At 44.2% G+C, this 20758-nt stretch overlaps 1 protein-coding gene across 12 annotated transcripts in view; it reads left to right on the forward strand.

Moving 5' to 3' along the window:
• Nucleotides 1-20758, forward strand: part of LOC105205864 (serine/threonine-protein phosphatase 2B catalytic subunit 2) — a 138519-nt gene that overhangs the window by 86800 nt on the left and 30961 nt on the right. For all 12 annotated transcript variants that reach the window (XM_026131943.2, XM_026131932.2, XM_026131934.2 and 9 more), the window contains exons 5-6: nt 4869-5014; nt 19318-19457. In XM_026131943.2, the coding sequence (XP_025987728.1) occupies nt 4869-5014; nt 19318-19457 (286 nt within the window). The remainder of the gene's footprint in view (nt 1-4868; nt 5015-19317; nt 19458-20758) is intronic.

Raw genomic sequence — 20758 nt, forward strand, 5'->3', positions numbered from 1 at the left:
AAAGAATCGGCCGATCATCCGCCCTTGGTCGAAACGCATTTCCGGCGGAAATCGCGGACGCACCGCCGAGCGTGTGCCGACTCGACTGGCGGCGTCTGTACCCGCATCAGCACGCGAGAAAATCGCGTCGTATATTACGACTCGTGCCCCGTCCCGTTGCTCGCATCGTAAATGTTATAACGACGCGACCGGGGAAACCGAGACGAAGAGCGGGGGCGCCTCGCAAATACTCGCAGGTTGACCTAGTATCGGACAATTTTCCGCGATCGATACACTTTTCCGCGAGACGCCGTCGGCTTCTGCTGCGCGAGTTCTCGAGCTACGCGTCGCGAGGGATGCACCGTCTTTACGATGACAGACTCGAAGAATGCAGTTTCCTTTCTCTTTTTTTTTTTAATTTCTGAGGGTTTTTGGGTCTTTATAATTCGACTCGACTAACAGTCTAATTAATTGGTGTGCCAGCAATTTGTTCCAGAAAGGATGTCAAGGACGTCATTTATTTTTAGAGATGAAGAAACGGATTTTAACGGTGACGGGAATTTTTATCTTTTAAGTATAAATCCGCCTGCGCGGTGCCTTAACGACAGTTTGATTACAGCTTTGTCCGAGCGTCACACATAAATTACAGTACAGCGCTCTTAACTTGCTTTAAGAACGTTTTATGTGTTGTTAAACGTTTTACGCTGCCTCCTCATTGTATCCCCGCCGATCTCGCATCTCTCCCACCGCCTTTATGTTCCACGCTCACGTTGTTATAATGTCCATCGATTCCTGAATATCCTTTACTCCTGGAATTGTCTTGGAATTTAATGTCCCCTGGATAACTCCTGAAATTTTAGGCGTGACCTGGAATTTTAGTCATTTTTCCATTCTAAAAATATATTAATACTAAAATTAATTGAGTAATGAAAATTGATCGACCTGAAAAATTAAGATTTCTACCTGGAACGTCCTGGAAATATCCTCGAATTGGTTAGCCAGATATCGCTGGACACCACGTTATTGCAAACGTAAAAAGCTCACGAACGTCTAGAGGAAACAACAACAACGACAGGCTCATTCGCGTCGCACTTTTTCGTTCCGTTTTGAGGAACAGTTCTAATTTCTTTTTATATCCAGCACCGGCGTAATGTCATTTCCGCCTACGAATATTAAGCGGAGTGTTCGCCTGACAAAAACTCGTTCGCTCGCGCACGCATCGTGACCCCGATTCCACGCGCATTTAATAACCGCGATAATCGCGAAAATCCCGGCGCGCGTGCACGATGCCAGCCGGTGCTTTAATCATCGTTTTAACGGAGCTTTCGCCGTGCATTTATTGGCGGACGTTTGGAAGCCTCGCGGGGAGGGTGGAAGGGATCGCGCCTCCTCCCCCCGCTCGCGTATCGCATATCCGCGTCTCTCCACGTTTTTCTTCTTTTTCGCAGCCACCTATTTACGCGGCCTAGTTACCCGCCGCTATTACTCCGGCATTCACGTGCCGGCCGATCGAGAAAATTGCGATTATCTCCAGCGGCTCGAGCTTTTCCTCGCGATACGAAGTCGCGATACGAATAGCACGCTCGCGCAATAACAGGAGTGGCAGTGTTCGCGGCGCGATTCTCCTTTTTTTTTCCTCTACATCTCTTCCCCCCTCTACCACCCTCCCTTTAAAACGAAGGCAGCAGAAATTTAACTCTGCGAGGCCTGCGATAACTCTCCGAGTATCGTGCACATTTATTTTTCGTACGAGTCAAGGCGAAACCGCGGCGCGTTGTGGATTCCAGCGACGCGGCGGCGGCTCGTCCCTATCGCGCCTTATCTGAAACGCAGGTATAATATTGTGGGAATGTATTAGGTCGCGATAATATCCGTGGTTTGTTCACCCCCTCCGACAACATTTTTCCGACGCCGTAGCGCACATTTTTCTGCCAATTCGGGTAACAATGACGCGAGAAAAATAACGCGCTTAACCGTGACGTATAGAGAAGTTCCGATACCGGTTCTATCAAGATAAATGCGCGGTTGCTCCTTGCCGCCGTATATCTCGTATACCCGAAATATATCATTTTTACGAAGCCGTGTCTGGCGTAATATACGGTGATGTGGCTTCGATGTATGGAAATCTTAGAATAAATAGAGCCACGAACCCTTTAAAAGGCTTCTTCCCGCGAAAACATTTATAATCTTTGTATTTTTTTAAATTAAAATTATATTTTATATTAATATTAATAATTAATATTTTGTATTAATACATTATAATATATTAATTTTATATTACAATATATTAATAATTAATAACAATATTTAATATTAATATCATATTTTAATCTGTATATTCTCTATATTTAATTATAATTTAAATAGATACGATTTTGCTTCGGGCTCGCTTAATGCGCGATATATTTGTTTCGCAACTATCTCGCAACTGCGCTTCATCTGGCTCCGTCTCGCGATACGCGACGCTGGAAACCAAGATTTCGCGCTTCCCGAAGGTCGCATGCCTCGAGTCCGAGCTCGAGAAACGCATTATTCCGAGCGATTCTTGTGTCGCTCGCGCGCTTTTCGCGCAAGAAGCCGGGACGCGGTGGCCGCGCGCCAAGATCGCGCGGCGTGTCGTTTCGCAATGGACCTCGCTGCCAAAAGCGAGATCCCGTTTGTCCGCGAACGACGGGGGCGCAATTAATTCGCCGGCGATTTCGCCGAAACCGTTCATTTTTGTCGCGGGGCACAACGTGCCCTCCGCGTAATAGCCACGGCTGTAGAGCAAAATGCTGTCGGCAAAAATCAGTTTGTCGTCGAGTATCTTTTGCAAATGGGTTGCAAGGTATATTTCTCAGTATAAGAGTTTTGTTCGATAATCTCTAAATTATTTATTTCAGAAATTCTTTAGTTGAGACTCAATCGAACTTTTATATTATTTACGATGACGATCAGTCATTTGAGAAATAATGCAAAAGCTATATTTTTAATTGATAAAACTCTAGATGCTTTGTTATATTAAACATTTACGTTTAACGGTTTTTTTTTTACTGTTTTCTTCTAATCCAACTGGCTCACCAGTAGTGCTTTTAAAATGGTTTTTAGATACTAAAAAAATCTCTGAAAAAATTTTTATACACTTTTCTAACATTTTAAAATACGATTATAATTGTTAAATCCGTTTTACGATTTTTTTTGTACGTGTTCGAATTTGAGGCAGAATAATTCAAAATTGAAAATTTGCCTGGGTCTTCAAATCCCCGGTTGGATGGAGGATTAAATGAATGGAACACATCACTTTTAAATCTTGTTTTTAAAATTATCATGACACTCGTGATTTAAAAGTTATTGAAAAATTATGTTATACATAATTCATAAAAAGAGATTCATAAAAAAATCAAATTAAACATTAAATTCCAGTATGTTAATATTTTTTATTGCTGATTGTTTTTTTATAGAATATAATTTAAACAACGCAAATCACTGACTCATTGTGTTCTTTATGACAGTTTTGTGGTCTGGTACTTAAAAAAAAAACTTAATAATATAGCATTAAAGGAAATTATAAATCTCGTAATAATCTCAGTTTTGACAACAAAAAATTGATTTATTATATTGTTTCTCAAATGACCGATTTAATTAATCTCGTTATCTTTTATCACCGTCTGTCTGTTTAATTTAACCGTAATGTATTCAACGAGTTTTTCTAGACATCTCAATGTTATCTTTCTTTATCTCTCTCTCTCTCTCTCTCTCTCTCTCTCTCTCTCTCTCGTTTAATAATGAGACGTGTGTAAGCCTGAGACGTGGGAACTTCCGTCGGGTTCGACCTTTGTGCGATATTACGGGCATCCGCTTTGCAATATTTCAATCTGCAACCCCAGAGTGGGTCCCACGTCCACCAGCAGGTCGTTCATTTGCGAGATCTCGTGAAGGTCCTCGAGTGGCAACCTCGAGCGACGATCCGTTTAGCTTCAGCGCCGACAAATCTTTATCCTGTCGAGATTACTCCGCTTTATTGGTAGGAAATCCTTTTCGCGCGTCACCCCGAACAGCGATTCGACGATCCTCCGTCTATGTGTAGTAAATACAGGTTGCTTCACGTCAATTTCCGAGGTCACGCTTAACAGGAAACGTGTCAGAAACAGAGAACGATGGCTCAAGAGACGAGTTCCTCACGAAATCCTTCTGAGAGTTAAAAGTTTTACAATTTTCATATAAACAATGTCATACGAGTTAGTTATAAAAGTAATCAGAACTTGAAATTGAAAAAAAAAACAGAAGAAGAACGAGAAAGCACGGGGTGGTTTGCCCGTAGGATCGGTCCGTTTTGCTTCAGAAATGAGACAACAATTACCCGGTCCGGCTTATCTGCGGGCGATGCAGTTTATCGCTCGCGCGCGAGCCAGGCGAGAGCTGTCGGCTGCACTCGAGGTGAGACGCGCGCGGCGAAATTTCAGGAACACAGAACAGGCGTGGACGACCAGGCGGCCGCGCGAGTCTCCTCTGTATCTCGGAGAGTATCCATTACTTTAGGAGAACTGCGGGAGTGCGACGTAAAATAGAGCCCCCGTGTGTCTACCCCGCCATTCTTTTTATGGCTCATTCGCAAAAGGGTCCATGGTCGACTATGCGTGTCGCTCGTCAGGATCTCTCCTCATGACTCCCTCGCGTCTCCTTTATTTTTCTTCCTTCATCTTGATCCTTTTGCCCAATGGCGAATTAGATGTGTCTACCCCGCATTCTCGTCCCCATCTCGGAAAAATGCGCCCGCATAAAGATACTCGAAAGATCCCCAGGCACATTCGTAAAACGCCATAACGCTAATAGAAACGAAATCCCTTCGCGCGGACAAAAGTACGAATCCGTGTTTCGTAATCTTGGATCACTTTCCTTTCTGCTTTCAGGTAAAATAAAATACTCCGAGAGGGTGTACGACGCGTGCATGGATGCCTTCGATTGTTTGCCGCTCGCCGCCCTCATGAACCAACAGTTCCTCTGCGTACACGGTGGCCTGTCGCCGGAAATTCACAATTTAGAAGACATTCGCAAAGTAAGTGAATTTTTTATGTGCCTCCGTCGTTGGATGCTTACAACCCCCTTATCGAATACCGCATCAAAATTTAAGTCAAATGTAACTGCGCACCACCGTTGTATAAAATTAACATTTGACGTAAGAGATAAGACGCCTTCTCTAGATAAGAGGTGTCTTTTTATGAAACTTCTCATCGATATTTATTTGATAACATCATTGATTGAACCTTTTCTGAGTAATTTTCACGGAACACACAGAGTGTCTTTTGGCAGTACTCAATTTAAACTTCGTCCTGATCGCCTTTTCGCTATTTGACTTTTCGCAAACTTTCGTCGAACTCGGAAAAAAGTATTCGGTATTTTGACTATAAATATTTTAACGTTACAACGTATATTGAACGTTAAAATAGTTATAGTTAAGAGTTTTGACATTTGTTTTACAAGAAACTGACAAAATGGGGTTATAATTACTATAATTTACATAAATTTGATAATCTGAAAATCATTCTATATTATAGTAATTTAAATTAAGATAATTGCAACCGTTTTCTTGTCAATGTAATTATACGTTATTATCATTAACATTATTAGCAGTAATAATAATAAAATGGAGCTTCTAATCATAATTATTTTACTACTCAATTATAGCTTGCAAATAGCAAATATTTCTCTTTCAATGCCGGAGTCCAAATCAACTTCTGTCTCATTGAGGGAAAAATATTCGGTATTTCGACTACAATTGAATGTTAAAATAATTATGGTTAAAAGCTCCATTTTTTTACAAGAAACTTATCAAAAAATGGGATTGCAATTACTATAATTTAAATACAGTTAACATCCTGAAAATGATTCTAAATTATAATAATTTTAATTAAGGTGACTTTAATCGTATTTTTGTCAATGTTAACTCATTGACAAAAATACGATTACAATACGTTATTATAATTAATATTATTAGCAGTAATAATAATGAAATGGAATGTTTAATCATAACTACTTTGATACTCAAGTATAGTTTGCGAATAGTAAATATTTCTCTTTCAATGCTGAAGGCCAAATCAACTTCTGTTGCATACACAGTGAAGGTAAAATATTCGGTATTTCGACTATAATTGAATGTTAAAATAATTATGGTTAGAACGTTTTGTTTTTTACAACAAACTGACAAAAGAATGGGATTGCAATTACTACAATTTATATATAGTTGACACCCGAAAATAATATAAATTAAGAGATCATTATAATCGTATTTCTGTCAGCGTAACACATTGTACGTTGCGATTAGCATTATTAGCAGTAAAAATGATAAAAATGGAGCTCTTAATCAAATTATTTGAATATTCGATTATAGTTTACGAATAGCAAATATTTCTCTGTCAATGCGCGGGCGACCAAGACACGAGAATCCCCATCTGGGATAACGTGGCATCTTAATGAGACGCTATCATTGATAATTACGTTAGCCCTCGCCCCACCCCCATGCGAATTAGCCTTGATATTATTTCTCGTAATTGTGCCGAGGCCAATCGTTCGATCGGCGGAGAGTCCAATGACACTCCGCGCGCGTCGGAAGCGAACCAGGGAGAGCACCGACGTGCTGCCACCTGCTCTATCGATCCATCCACCTACGCCTTTTACCTTCCTGCATTGCGTGCGGCACACACGGGCGTGCGTGCGGTACACGCGTCCCGATCACGCGCGTCCGCGAGTATATAGCACCCTGCGCCAATCTCGGCTCTATCGCTTCGTCTCGCTGCCGTTCTATAGCGACGACGATCGTCGTGCGGTTTGCCTGCGTCGCTCGATCTCGAGTAGATAAACGATAAAATAAGTATCCGCTCTCGTACGCGCGTTAAATATAGTCGGGGGTTCGTCACGGCGCGGCGCGTTTCTAGACGAAGGCGGTACCAATTATTCCCCACGCGCTTTAGGGGACCCTCCCTTTTCATTACACGTTTCGCCGCGGCAATTACACGCCATTTAACGCGACTTTCATCAGCGGAATCGTCAATGATGCTCGCGCCACCTGAAACGTTATTGTTTTATTCCTGAACACCAACGTACCCAGGCGTTCAATCATTGCGTGCGTTAAACGCCCGAACGGATAGACGGTACTCGATTGTATTTACCTGGGGAAAATTGTCGCTGAGTAAATATAACCGCTATCGACTCGGCGCGGCGCGGCGATTGCCTATCACCATCGCGCAGCGTCAAAGCGACGATAAACGGGAAATAGATTCGCTTCTCTTTCGGCAGGATTTCTTGAACTATCGTCGTATCTCGCGCGCCGCGCGCGCGAGCAAGCGAGTGGGCCGCGGGAGCTTATCCGACTTAACGCGCGTTCTTGTCCGTTCCGTGAGCTCACCCGCGTCTCTCCCGCGTCCCGTGTATCGCGTTACACACTGGCAATCGAAATTTCCGAGTGACACCCCGTATTTCCCGAGGTATCGACATATCCGACCGGCTTCGCGCCCGACACGCCCGCGAGAGACGACGCGACGCGACCGAGAAGCGCGATGGAGCAGTTTCGTATTTCGCCGCGCTCGTAAAAATTCGCGCTATTTTCATATTATCGAGAATCCGGTTGGGATCTCTCGGTCTCGGGGCATCCAGCATCCGGCACTCCGTTGAGTTTTCACGACCAGCGCAGCTGCCTGAAATCTCTCGGTCTTCCCATTTCGGGGCGTCCCGCCTTTTGTGCTGCTGCGATACACACCACCCTCTCGTAAAGATACGCGGCGTTCGGGAGAGATGGAACCGGAATGAAAGAGACAGAAACGGAAGGGTGGAAGAGATCCGGGAATGAAAGAACGCGCGCGACGCGATCTCGCTTTAACGATCGACGGATCTCTCTCTCTCTCTCTCTCTCTCTCTCTCTCTCTCTCTCTCTCTCTCCTTCTTAATTAAGGGAAACGAGACCGGGCGCGATTACAATGATGCGGAGCTGTAAAACGACGTAGATTAATCCCTCCGACTACCACGGCAATTTGGAACGTGACATGTACGGAATAAAAATTCTCAGCGGAAAACGCGATTCCGCTCGAGAGAACGCCGCGGGCGAAATATAATGGGGCGAACGTTGCGCGGATGTAAACCTGATTGCGAGAGACTACGCGGAAAGATTTGTCTTCCAGCGTTCAATTAGGATAATCCGGTTCCTTCTTCCATGGTAAACTTCAAAATGGATCATGCAATTATTATCGTTCAGCTGCTAACGTTTAACGTCTCGGAAGACGTGCGGCAATAAATATTGCGCGCGCGCGCGCGCGACCCACGCCCGTGCCGATGCGAAGTTTTCTCGGGAATTTATCATCGTCGCAAGTTCTAATCGCGGCCTCACCGATTTCCCGCCGTCACCGCGCCGCCGGCCAGAATTTTGAGTGCCGCGTTTTATTTCCGAGCGGTTTTATCGCCGGCCTTTCAGGACGTTTGATATGGAAATCGACAGTCCCGGTTGAACGATATCGCGAATCCTTTGAGAGCAAGAGCCCGTAAAACGTGACCGTGCGCGTCCTGCACCTTGGAAATGCTCCTCAGCGACGCTTTAACCTCCTTTTCGTTCCTCGCTATCCGGATAATCGTTCTGAATCTTTCATCGTGACTCGTACGCACGAGATGTGTCCGCGAGAGTGGGAAAGGATGTGCCGCGCGAAACTCAATGTTGCAACGTGTATGTGGAGTATTAAAGCGGCTTTCTCTCTAATTTAAAGCGCGAAAAAGGTTGTCTTTTTTCGAATTTTTTTTTTTTTTTTAAACTGCCGCACACGGAGCCGTTTGTCTCTTTACGTCTATGTGTACATATTTACAAATTTTGGTATGGCTAAATGTTTTTATATGTTACGTACATTTTCAAAAACACACTTTTCAGTTTCTCAGAAACTATCGACTGCTGAAGTTATCGACTTCAACTTTTACGTACCTGCACGTAAAATACGTCTTTATTGCGTAAACTAGGTGATAAATAAAGAATATTGCAAAATATTAAAGTGACACGGTTTCAAAAACCAAGTATTGATTTTTCAACAATTTTATAATATTTATTTTTATTAATTTTTTAATATTTTTAAATCATTGTGAATATCGAAGTAATCCTATAATTCTGCTTCTGAGAAATCGTGTCAGCCGAGTTGAAAAATATCTTTTAAATTTACGTAACGTAAAAAAACTAATGAACGTGCAGCCACATCAAAATCTGTGGATATTGATTAAATATGTGCAAGTAGTTGTGTAAAAAAAAATATAGAAGAATACGTGCAATTGTTTTCTAAAAAAAAAAAAAAATAGAAAATAGCAAAAAATTTCAAATGTAGGCCATTTTTTTCGATCGCTCTAGACTAGAATACCTCCTTAAAATACTCATCTGTTACCCTTCCTCGGGAACGGTAAATAAATCATGGGCGTATTTTTAGAGCGGCACGCCATTTAGTTTCGAAAACGTTAAAACGCGACGCGTATGTTTGCGTAAACTTTGCAAGTTGTTAAAATTCTACAGAATCACGGAACGCGTGCAGTCTCAACAACGTTTCATTTCAAAAATCTCTCGTCGCTTTCGCGAGAGAATTAGCGTTCGCGCGCGTTACATACATATAGCGCTCTCATCGGGGAGAGTCGGGGCGCGAAGGGTTAATCATTAAACGACTTGAAGGATCCTGAAATGAACATCGTGAAACGATCGGCGTTAATCTCGGAATCGTGCGAGGGCCGTAGATCTGCATTAAAGCCGTCCAATTTCGCATCGGTCGTGGCGCATTAGCTCCGTTTAATTTATGGGATGAACGGAGGTGAGGGGGGGGGTGGATAGGATCGTGCAGGGCGGCGTGTGCATTTTATCGGCTGAAAACTCGCGATTTATGCGATCGTGTTCCGGAGAAGAGCAGGGGGAGGGGGGCCGCTTTAAATAGCGGGCGAGAGCTCGTGCTATCGCGCCCGCTATTAAGTTAATCGTCTTGCACGCCTCGCATGCGCGCGTATGCAGCGCGTGTATGCGTGTCGCGGCGCGAAACCCGCTTTAACGAGTGCAATAATAACAAACAGAGCGCGAGAGCAAAAAGGGCCGGTGGAGAGGTAACGAAGAACCGCCGCGGCAATCTTGAAAACGCGTTGACCCGTGGCACGGCGTTTCCTTCGTGGAAAAGGGGGGAAAATTGAGAAAATCTTATCGCGAGCTTTCCACTTTAATCTTCAATCAGAAACGCAATTAGTATACGTATGTATGAGCGCTATAAGTACATTTATGTAACGTAGGATAAAGCGTCCTAAGTGGAGGAGATTTCCTAGAATGTCGCGTGAGAAGAAAAGATAACACAGATAACTCGTGTGTTACATTGGGCAGTATTATTCGAATGAATGGAATAGAGTGCTCTTTTCTCGTCTAATCGGGGAGCGTTACTTATAAATCAAAATATTTATTCCATTTAGGAACGATAGGTTTCTAATACGACGGTAGGGTGTATAAAAAAATTTCATTTCAAATAGAAAACTCCAAAAAGATTTATTGTATGGAAATCGTAATATAAATACATCTTAAGAACGCATTTTTTTTTTTAGATGTAACAATTAAAAATAGTGATAAAATAGAATGCGAGAAGAATAAAGAAATAGTTGGAATTTATTGTACGGAAAAGGGTAATATAAATATATTTTGAGCTTACTACTTTTCTCTGATGTAGCGATTAAAATTGATAAATAGACGCGAGATGAATAAAATAGTTGAAAAATGCAATTTTTAAAGGCGAAGGGGCGAGGGGAGGGGGATCTTTTTAGGAAAACTGCACAAAGAGCAGCATAAGTCTGCAACTTATACATGAGGTGTTTGAATAGTATCCGGACTGATTTTATTTCTCCGCTTTGAGCATACGTCATAAAAGATATATTCCGTGCCTGTAGTTATATATACTGACAATGCTTTTAGAATTACAATAGAACTTCTTCGCTACGTAGAGTTACGTTAACAATGATTATCGCTCGTCTCTTATCTCAGCGCATATCTTTAAAGAAATTTCCATGAAATTTCGAGGCGCTTCGCTATTACCATTTTTTTCCTCCTGTGTGCTACGACGTATCCAGTCCACATCAGGGAATTTTACCCCGCATCGCTGCCGTCGGATTATAAAATTGTAAATCATGTTTATAGGAATCCGAAACTGCATAATTTTCTGCTATTCACGCTGGCGTACGGACGCCAGATAGATAAACACGAAGCTACTCACGCGTATAACACACGCACATCGTAGGTCGTGTGATACAAATCGTTCTACAAACTACGTTTTATAAATATTTAAAAACTGAGTAGTTGTTTACCACCGCGACGGATAGGTATTCCGCGATTCCCGTTCGCGCGCGCTGCTCCGATCGCGACGTTAACGAGCCCCGTGACACGTGTTAAAAAGCCGTCGTGATTGAACATAAGTGGATGACATATCTGGCAATTAATAATCTCGAGTCTGTCCCTCGCGTCCACTTCTACTTGCGAAGAATCGGCGTGGGAGATGGAGACAAAGAACAAAAGGTCAACGAGCGTCGGCAATCCCCTAATGATCGTTTCCGGTTACGCGGACATTTCTGGAATCTCCGGGAACCGGGGAAAAAGGTGACATTCCTTGAAATCGAGGTAACGTGTGTCCAATGATGCGAGGATTTTAGGAAATCCCATTTTATTAAGAGTTCTCAATTGCAAACAAATGTCTCGCTACAAAATCGGCACAAAAAAATAATTATCTCAGAAGCACGTTTTATAAATTTTTATTTACATTTTCTGTAGATTAATTAACGCAACAGAGTCCTCAAAAATAATTTTGAATTGTCGTGAGAAACAAAAACGGTACGGGAGGAAAGCGAATGAGAGCAATGTCTACTCTTCCAGATTACGAGCTATTTCTCGGGGGAGATCGCGCGATAGTTAACCCACTTCTTGCCCGTCCTCGTCCCATGATCGTCCCCGGCTTCTTTCCCCGACGTGAACAATCGCGGAAAACGAGGCTGTGGATACAGCGAGGAGGGGTGGGCGGGTGGGTGCGAGGGAAGAAAATCGAAGTGAAAACCGAAGAAATCCTTCGCTCGTTCCTCGATCCAACATTTATCGCGATTTAGTCGCGCTATCACCAGCGGCGCTATCACCAGCGGCTTTCGCCAACTCCTCTGGTTTCCCGAAATCGGAAAACGATCGGAAGTCGGTAATTGCAAGGACAAATGCTTGCAGACTGCTTTCGCATTTTTGTTTTCACCAGAATTTTTAAGGATTTTACACCACTCCTCGCGTTCGTTATTTCTCATACGTTCCTTTATTTCTTCGATTATGCAATGTTTCTCAATATCGGGCAACGAGAATGCACGTCAATATCTCGCTTGTACAAACAGCATAATACAACGGCAAATACTATAAAATACGTGTAATCTTTTCTCGTCGGCTCTTCTCCCTTTCATTGGCTACGTTACGCAAGTCAGTCCGTATTATGGAGCATGTTAATTTATAAAATTGTAATTTTCGGTTATCTCGAGTAAGGAGATACGGGACACCATGCAATATGCAGTATAGATACTTTTCCTCCCCGTCCCTCTGCCGTTATAAATTATTCCGTGTGTCCCGGCGTATAAAGGCGTGTTTTGCGAGCATCGGTATAGCGATATGAATACCAAATGACACCGTGGAACAACGCGGCTTCTCGTAATTCCTTTCTCACCGTATCTATACGCCGTGTGATGGTCGCAAAAACCGAGCCGCTAAGCCCTCCGCTCACGGTGTTTGGTTGGCGGAGCCGCGTCCATTCGCAGTGGTGGGATCAACGTCTGGACGGACGAAATTTTATATAATCCGCCATAAGACGATCGCGTCCGACGGGTCGGACTTGTTGGCGGACTTGTCGCTGTAATTATGCATCATAAAAGTATTTACTGTCGCGTCTGCTATCGCGCGAGTCGTGTCACCTGGCCGCCTTCCTCCGCGTTGGTCGTTTTATAATGCATCGCAGCTACGTGAATTAAATCGCTGAACGCGATATCCTTGCAGACGGGTGACAAAAAACTTGGCGTTGAAAGTGCCCCCTTTCCCTTTCCTCGCGAAATTTTCAAATATTTTTAATTTCTTTATTCCTGTAGATCGAAGTGAAGTTTTAACGCCGAACATTAAAATGGAATATCGTTACGTGTTTTTGTGCCGTAGCGAAATGATGCGTAAAATATTTCAGCTCTCGCAATCCCTCGTCGATTTGCCAATTGAAGCAGACGGTTTGTACGCGCTGCGATCCGTGGAAAATAAACGCCAGTGTCGGGTCGACGTTTACGCTTTAACGCGAATTCATTTCGGCCCTTAAACGGCGATCGAACGGTATTTCTCGTTTGCGAAAACGCCCGCTATTGTTCCCCGTGAGAAATGCGCGAAGGCTTTATAAAAAAAAAACGTTGAACCGTCCGCGACCTCCTCGGGGATCGAGACCGCTAATTATTTCCGTTAATTAGTATAACAACCGCGCGTGCCGACTTCATTAACCCCGTTCGGCCATCTGAATGGATCACATTAATGCATTATTCGCTTCTTTCTGCCTCCTCCTTCTCCTCCTCCTCCTCCTCCTCCTCCTCCTCCCTTCTCTTCCTCCTCTTCTTTTCCTTTTTTTTCTCTTTTTTCTATCGTTGCGACCGTCACCTTTGTGCGCCGAGACTTCGCACAAAGGCGACAATTGTTCGTTTCGCTGCCGCGAGAGAATTTTTCTTTGGTGGCGCACAAAGGCCAGAGCGCAATTCGCTTGCAATTCTCAATGACAGGCGCCCGTCGTCCGCACCGGCGACGGCGACGCCGACGCCCGCTGTCACGCCGAAATATCCCGCGTATGACTAACGAGCTAAACTGCTGGAGAAACTTTCCGAGTGCTCCCGGGATACGGCGATTATGCCCCAAAGTACATACATACTCCGGGTATCGCACCGAGGGAAACCCGACGAGTTACGCGCGCAATCACGCGTAATCGCGTAATCGCATTATCGCGAGCATCCAGTCTTCGCGTGTTTGCCGGATCAAAAATCACGGCGGGGGGGAGTTCACGTTTCTCGGCCGCGCCCCGGGATCGTTCGCGAAACGAGCATCTCTCCGCGTACTTGCGAGGGGAGAGTCCGATGCTAATGTCGGCGGAGAAACGTAGATTAAGGCGTTTTAGTTAATTAAAGCATATTCAAGGTGGAACTTGGCCGTTTTCGTTACAGCCGTTCCAGCGAGTATCACTCTCGGTGCCTTTACTGCGTACCTCTCTCGCGCTCTCACTGCGATTCTCCATGTACTTTATTTTAAGCGACGTTTAATCCGGAGACGCAAGTTCGATGATTAGAAACGATTTTATCTAAATGGAGCTCTTCTGCTGAGAAAAGGTAGACTGCGAGTATTTACCGAAGATTCTCTCACGGCGCAAGAAAGGATCAACAATTTCGGACAGAACTGTCGAGGGTCACTTTTTTTTGTGGCTTTTACGTTTGACCTCTCATACGTTCGAGTTCTCGTCTGCTTTCCGTATTTCGTGCATTCTCTAATCTCTCTCTTTCTCTCATGCTCGCGACTCAAATCCAAGCTTGTCAATTTTGGTTCTTTTCCTTTTGACTATTGTTGGACAGCCTTTACATATATTACCGCAGAACTCGACCTCGAGTAATACAAAGCCATGAATGCATATTTAAGATTTGTGCACTCGGGCTTGACGAGCATGTTACGTCTCATTATAGAAGCATTCAATAGCTGAAGCCCAGCAGCAGAAGCAATACTTTGTTGGCTGCCTGCTGTATAATAATCATCAAGACGACTAAGTCTTCTTCTCCTGACCTGCTCGTTTAGAATAGGTAGGGCTGATAGGGTCGCGAGGATCCCCGAGGACTTGCTTATTTTATCCCGGTGTCTGATTGAACTTTTCGAAAGATCCTTTTGCTCAATGGCGGCTAAATTTTAGAACGGCCTCTCATTCACCGTTCGCTGATACTGCGGCGGAGTTGTTCAAACAGAGACTCTATACGCATTTACTTTTAGAGCAAAATACAGTTCAGTGCATATACAGCGAATTTCTCTCGCTTTTTGCCATTTGCTCTCGTTTTTTTTCTGGCTTTTTTTCTCTGTCACGTTCGCGCACGTATGCACACATGCGCGCGCACGTATTTATAGATAAACTACGAATTATTTTAAATAATTCTTACACCTTAATTTTTTTAATTATCTTGCATCTATTTCTTTGTGTCACGCTTCGAGCGTTTAGAGGGACTTATCTCAGAGCATTAAATACAAGCTTTTTCTCTCTCTCTCTCTCTCTTTGTCCTTTCTTCTAAACTAGCAACAACAGCGAAACGAGACAGGCTCGCGCTGGACGCGTTTATCTTTGATCTTTGCGACGTGTGTTTTTTCAGAGATTATTATAAATCGCGGATTACGCGGGTAGCGCGGATAAAGGGGCAAACACGATTAAACACGCGTCATCGCAAGAGAGAAAGAATGAGGGAGAGGGGACCGTGGGCGCAAGGGGCCGCACGATTGAAAGGGATCTCCACGTGGAAACCGCGTAAAGGATACCGTTGAGATACACTCTGTGTGATATACGACACAAAGCGTAGCTGTCCGAGGTATCGATCGGCATCGGCGCGAGCATCGCGGCGGCGGCGGCGGCGTCGGTGGTGGTGGCGGTGGCGGTGGCGACGACGACGGCGTCGTGGCGCGAGAGAGAATCGCGCGATCCGACGCATTTACCGAGCGTTTTCTCGAACGGGTAATGGGTGGATGAAAAAAGGAGATAGGGGGGAGACGGCGAAAGGCGATTTTTCGTCCGTAATCCACAGACGATGCATAATATCTCTCAGGGGCAAAGGAAACATTCCATTAAGGAAATGAGCCGGGCGTCACGTTAAATTACATTTGTTTCGTGCCGCGGAACGACGCCTTCCTTCATCCTTGAATCCACTCCTCCACTCTGTCTCTCCTTTCTCCACCGCATCTCTCTCTCTCTCTCTCTCTCTCTCTCTCGCTCTCCCCGTTCTTCTCCGCGAGTGCGCCACTGCGGCGACCGCAATTTGGCCCGGAAGCTTGTATTTTTAATTAATGTTTCCTTCAAACGAACGCGTGATCAATGAATTGTTCCACATTTCAAGAGAATAAGGAATACCGATTCGCCGTTTGCTCTCGTTCTATTAAACGTAATTGCGACGGACGATGGCAACTTGTATATAGACAATCAAGAAATTCCGTATTTCGTTGCGATACTTACACTGGAAAGCTATACGTTGGAAAGAAGACTCGCCACGCGAACTGGATTTTATATTTATGAATAATCCGAATTTAATTCTGACATTTTTAATTCAATTCAAGAGACGCACTCGGACAAGATTCAAGAGAATAAAGAATGACGATTCCGTCATTTGCCCTCGCCCTATTCGGTGTAACTGCGACAAACGACAATTTATATATAGACAATCAGAAATTCCGTATGTCGTTATACTTTTTTAGAATGTACGTTTGAAAGATACCACGCGAGCTGGATTCAATATTATATGAATAATCTGAGAATTTAATTCTCTTTCTGTCATTTAAAATTCAATTTAGCGACGGGCTGCAATCAGATCTCGCGGGCTACGTCGCATTTCAAGTGAAATTCACGTAGTCGCGAAATTTAAGATCGATGCGGCGCGCAAGACGGCAAGAGAGCAGGTCAATGAAGCGTTATTACGTATCGTCATAATAGATACTGCAAACACGATAGGATACATAAGGCACGCTCTCTTGACTTAATGCAGCCGCTGTCATTATCGTGCAATAACTGCTCATTATATCGTAATAAGCGCCCAATACGCTCAGTGCGCGACTGTACGCACGTGTTCACGCTCGGAAACGGGTCGCGAACTAATGCCAACCCATTCGACGTAATTACGCTACCTGTTACGTGAAACTCGTATCCGGCATCAAGATCACGTTGCGCAACGTCACTTTGGCTAATCGCGGACGATGGAATCCGGCGCGGCGCGGCTCGATAGTATCGCGGAGACTCGCATTTCGAGTGGGGGAGGGCCAAGTAATTCCAAGTTTTTCATTCACTTTTATTATTTTTTTAAAAGCTGTAAATCGTGCAAAGTAATTCCTTTAGCGTCGCCTATTTCTCACTTTTCCGAGAAAAAACCCTGGAAAACTTTAATTTAATGTTCTTAATATATTTCTTTAATAATTTCCCTCTTTTGTGATACTAATAACATGGACAAGTGGAACAATTTTTTTAATTTGAATTCCTCACTCGTTACACGTGTTTACGACGAACTTAAGAGCGAGCATTAATTTTTATTTTTTGTACGTTAAGAAGCTTGATTGCGATCATCAAATGTTTTTTACGCTGCACGCCGCATTTGTATAGGACAAATTTTACATTATTGCACTCTGGGACACTCTGTTCACCGTTTATCTCGGCCAAATATTTGGCGAATGAGCGCTCCGCCCGAAATCAGCTTTAATCTCTGCGTTTTGGATTATTCCCATGCCGATTGCAGGACCACGCGAAATTATTTTACGCAGATATCGCACGTGGAAGTTCCGAAAAAAAAAAAGAATGATTTTTAATAAAACTCGTAAAAAAGCTTGACGGTGCGTTGAATCGCAACGATATTGCGAAAACAGACTGAGAATCGATATCGTTTTATGAAAAATAAAATTGAAGCTTTGCTATTTTACATATGGAAAATTCCAGCATAACGGTATGTCGTGCAAAAAAAATGAAGTTTATAAATAACGTAAACGGAATCTCGCGATCTTCGTCCTCGATATTTTATCCGCGTTGATTGCATCCCGAGAGAAAGACGGCGTAAGGGGGCGAGGGTGCGAAGAGGGCGTTTTGGCGCGATGACGAGACGTTTCGCGTCGCGCGCGAAATACCCATCTACTCACCTCTCTCGCGACCATTCATATTCATGAAAGTCATTAAGCGCGATTTCCGAAAGGCAGCTGAGCTGATGGCTATGAGATCGCGCCGGCGAACTTTTCTCGGCGAGATTAGATCAACGGAACAAATATTTGAGTGCTCTCGTTGCGGCGAGACTCTGTCTTTGCGCGCGCGGCGCTCTCTTGCTCTCTTTCTCTCCTCTCTGCCCCCGTTCTCCGCTCTCGATATCCATCCACTCCGCTTCGAAAACCCGCTCGTTCGAAACTTCGTCCAAGTTTTCGAGCCTTTAACATCGATTCGAGAGGAGTGGCTCGATTCTCTCTCTCTCTCTCTCTCTCTCTCTCTCTCTCGCGATGCGGCCCGAGAATAAATCCGCGCCGCGTTTGCGAATGTTTCATGACTTTGGGAGCGAGGCGTCGCCGTCTGCTCCGTGTCTGTCAAATAAATAATCTCTTTGCGGAATTGATAACTAAGCCAAAGTACATATTGGAGCAGGTGCTTACGGTGAAGCACCTGCTTATACAGAATTTATATAAATACGCTTTTCGTTAACACTCCTCCCCGTTTATCAATTCGGAAAGATCGAATTCGATCTTAACTCTGGCGACGTTACGTAAATTCACGTGTGCCATTTTTGATAATTATACATGTATACATGTCGTGGTTTTTTAAGGAAATACTATATATGTGGAACGCTCTGGCGTTACGCAGGTGTCAAGTGGGATCCGCGCGATTGAATCTATCTCCGTCACCATTCTAACAACGTTGAATATCGGATTTCAGTGCTTAGCGATTTAGTGGCAACCAATAGACATTTAGAAATCCACGCTGAGCACGTTGTTGTCAGGCTCGGTAGCCTAATTAATGCAATCTGCAGACGATCCGGCTTACGTATACCTTGTTTGGCCCTGTCGCGATACGTAAACTCTCGCAGCAGAGAGAGTTTCGCCGCCCTCGGAGACTCCGCGTTGCATTCGATACACGTTTCGACGCTGTCAAATCGCTGTCAAATTACGTAGTTCAACTCAAGTTCGAATTATCGCGCTCATCCCTCGTTCTTTTAGGCATCGAGAGATATCCCGTATAGGCGCCGAGGGGTCATCGGGACGGTATATAAGTACCATCTGCCGTGCGATTCCGGAAATCGAAAGCAAACGTTACGCCATACGGGTGAGATCGACATGAATGAAGCTGTCCCGCAATTAAGCGGGGGCCAATCAGTACCACATAAATTTCGCGTGTAACATGTAGCAGGCCAACTAAATACGTCCGAATAGGATACGAACCAAAGTGCAAACTGACTGGCCAGTCCAAAGCGAATTCGGTAAAGCCGACAATGGCCGTACAATTACGCCGAAAATTACGCTGCGTTTGCGCCGCCGGCCGATGTGCCGCGAGTTAATTTCTTGAGCTAATTCGAACAATGTTGATCTTGCTGTTCCAGCTGGACAGGTTCAAAGAGCCGCCGGCGTACGGGCCGATGTGCGACCTCCTCTGGTCGGATCCTCTCGAGGACTTCGGCAACGAGAAGAACGCGGAGCATTTCTCTCACAATAGCGTCAGGGGTTGTTCATACTTTTACAGGTGAGTGTGTCCGTACTCTTTCCAAGTTTTCTTCAACTACTCAGGACGCAACATAATTTGTGGGGCGAGATTTCGTCGATGTACGGAAGAAGAATGGTTTCGTTAAAGAATCTCAAAATTTAGCTGGGTACAGATCTGAAAAATAGTTCTGTTAATATTTTCAGATCTGTATTTAGCTAAAGTTTTAGAATTTCAACGAAATCGTTCTTTCCTCATGTCCATGAATTATCGAATTAAAATCTTATTAAAGTAAAATTTATTCGGAATTAACGGTTTGATTCTATTTTATTATTTTTCTTCTTAGTTCTCAGGAAGCTTCATTCTGATTGCTTATAAAACTTGTAAAACTAAATTAAATAGAATCAATTGAATGAAATTTAAGAAACATACGTAACAATTTTCTTCTTGTAGAAAATCTTTTATTTATCGATTATGGTGCACCTGTATACAAACAGGCGCAAATAAATGAAAAAAAGAATTAGATTGCAATTACGATCTTTCATTAAGCCGTACTGCCGATAAAGAATGTTAAAAAAAGGATCGCGCATATAATTGGAAATATCAGAAAATGCAATTACAATACTTTCCGTTGGCATCGTCGATATATCGGTGGGGCACATCGATATCACGGTGTTAACGTAATAATAAAGGACGTATTAGCGGAGAAAAGGAAAAAACGAGGTCAACACCCCATCGTTGCCCGGCGGGGGGTGTAGTTGACGTTCCTTTTGCCGTGGAAATACGATATGCTTGCGCGATACATCTCGCGGCTGTCGTCGACCGGTCCTCGTTTTTCCTTTCCCGCCAACCCGTTAACTCCCACCAACGGGTAATTATCTCGCCGTCTGTTTGCGAGGAACACAACCGGAAGCGCGTTGGGTGCATCCCTCGCGCGTTCACACAGCGTGAAACGAGGTAACTTTGACTGGTAGTCCTCCTTTCGAATTCCGGGAATCCCTGAGAGAATTTCCTTCTTCGCCGAATCTTCTCCTATGTGTACGTCACGTTTTCGGTTTCCCCTATGTGTACGTCGCGTCCGTCACCCTTCGTCGGCGTCCGCGGGACACGTTTGCGCGGTTTGCCCCGCGCGAGGATTAATAACGGCCGTGTTATAGCGACGTTGTCAGCAGACCGCAGACAGACACGAAGGCTCCTCTCTCGCGGATCCGCTAATTATACGAACGGCCGTGCTAATGAGCACCGAGATTCGTTAAGTGTCAGTCGTCTCGCGTGCTTGCTCGTAAATCGTTTCTCGCCTATTTGCTCGCGTGTACGTGCCACGTGTGTGTGTGTGTGTGTGT

Source organism: Solenopsis invicta, chromosome 5, assembly GCF_016802725.1.
Source record: "Solenopsis invicta isolate M01_SB chromosome 5, UNIL_Sinv_3.0, whole genome shotgun sequence".
NCBI classification, from domain to species: domain Eukaryota; kingdom Metazoa; phylum Arthropoda; class Insecta; order Hymenoptera; family Formicidae; genus Solenopsis; species Solenopsis invicta.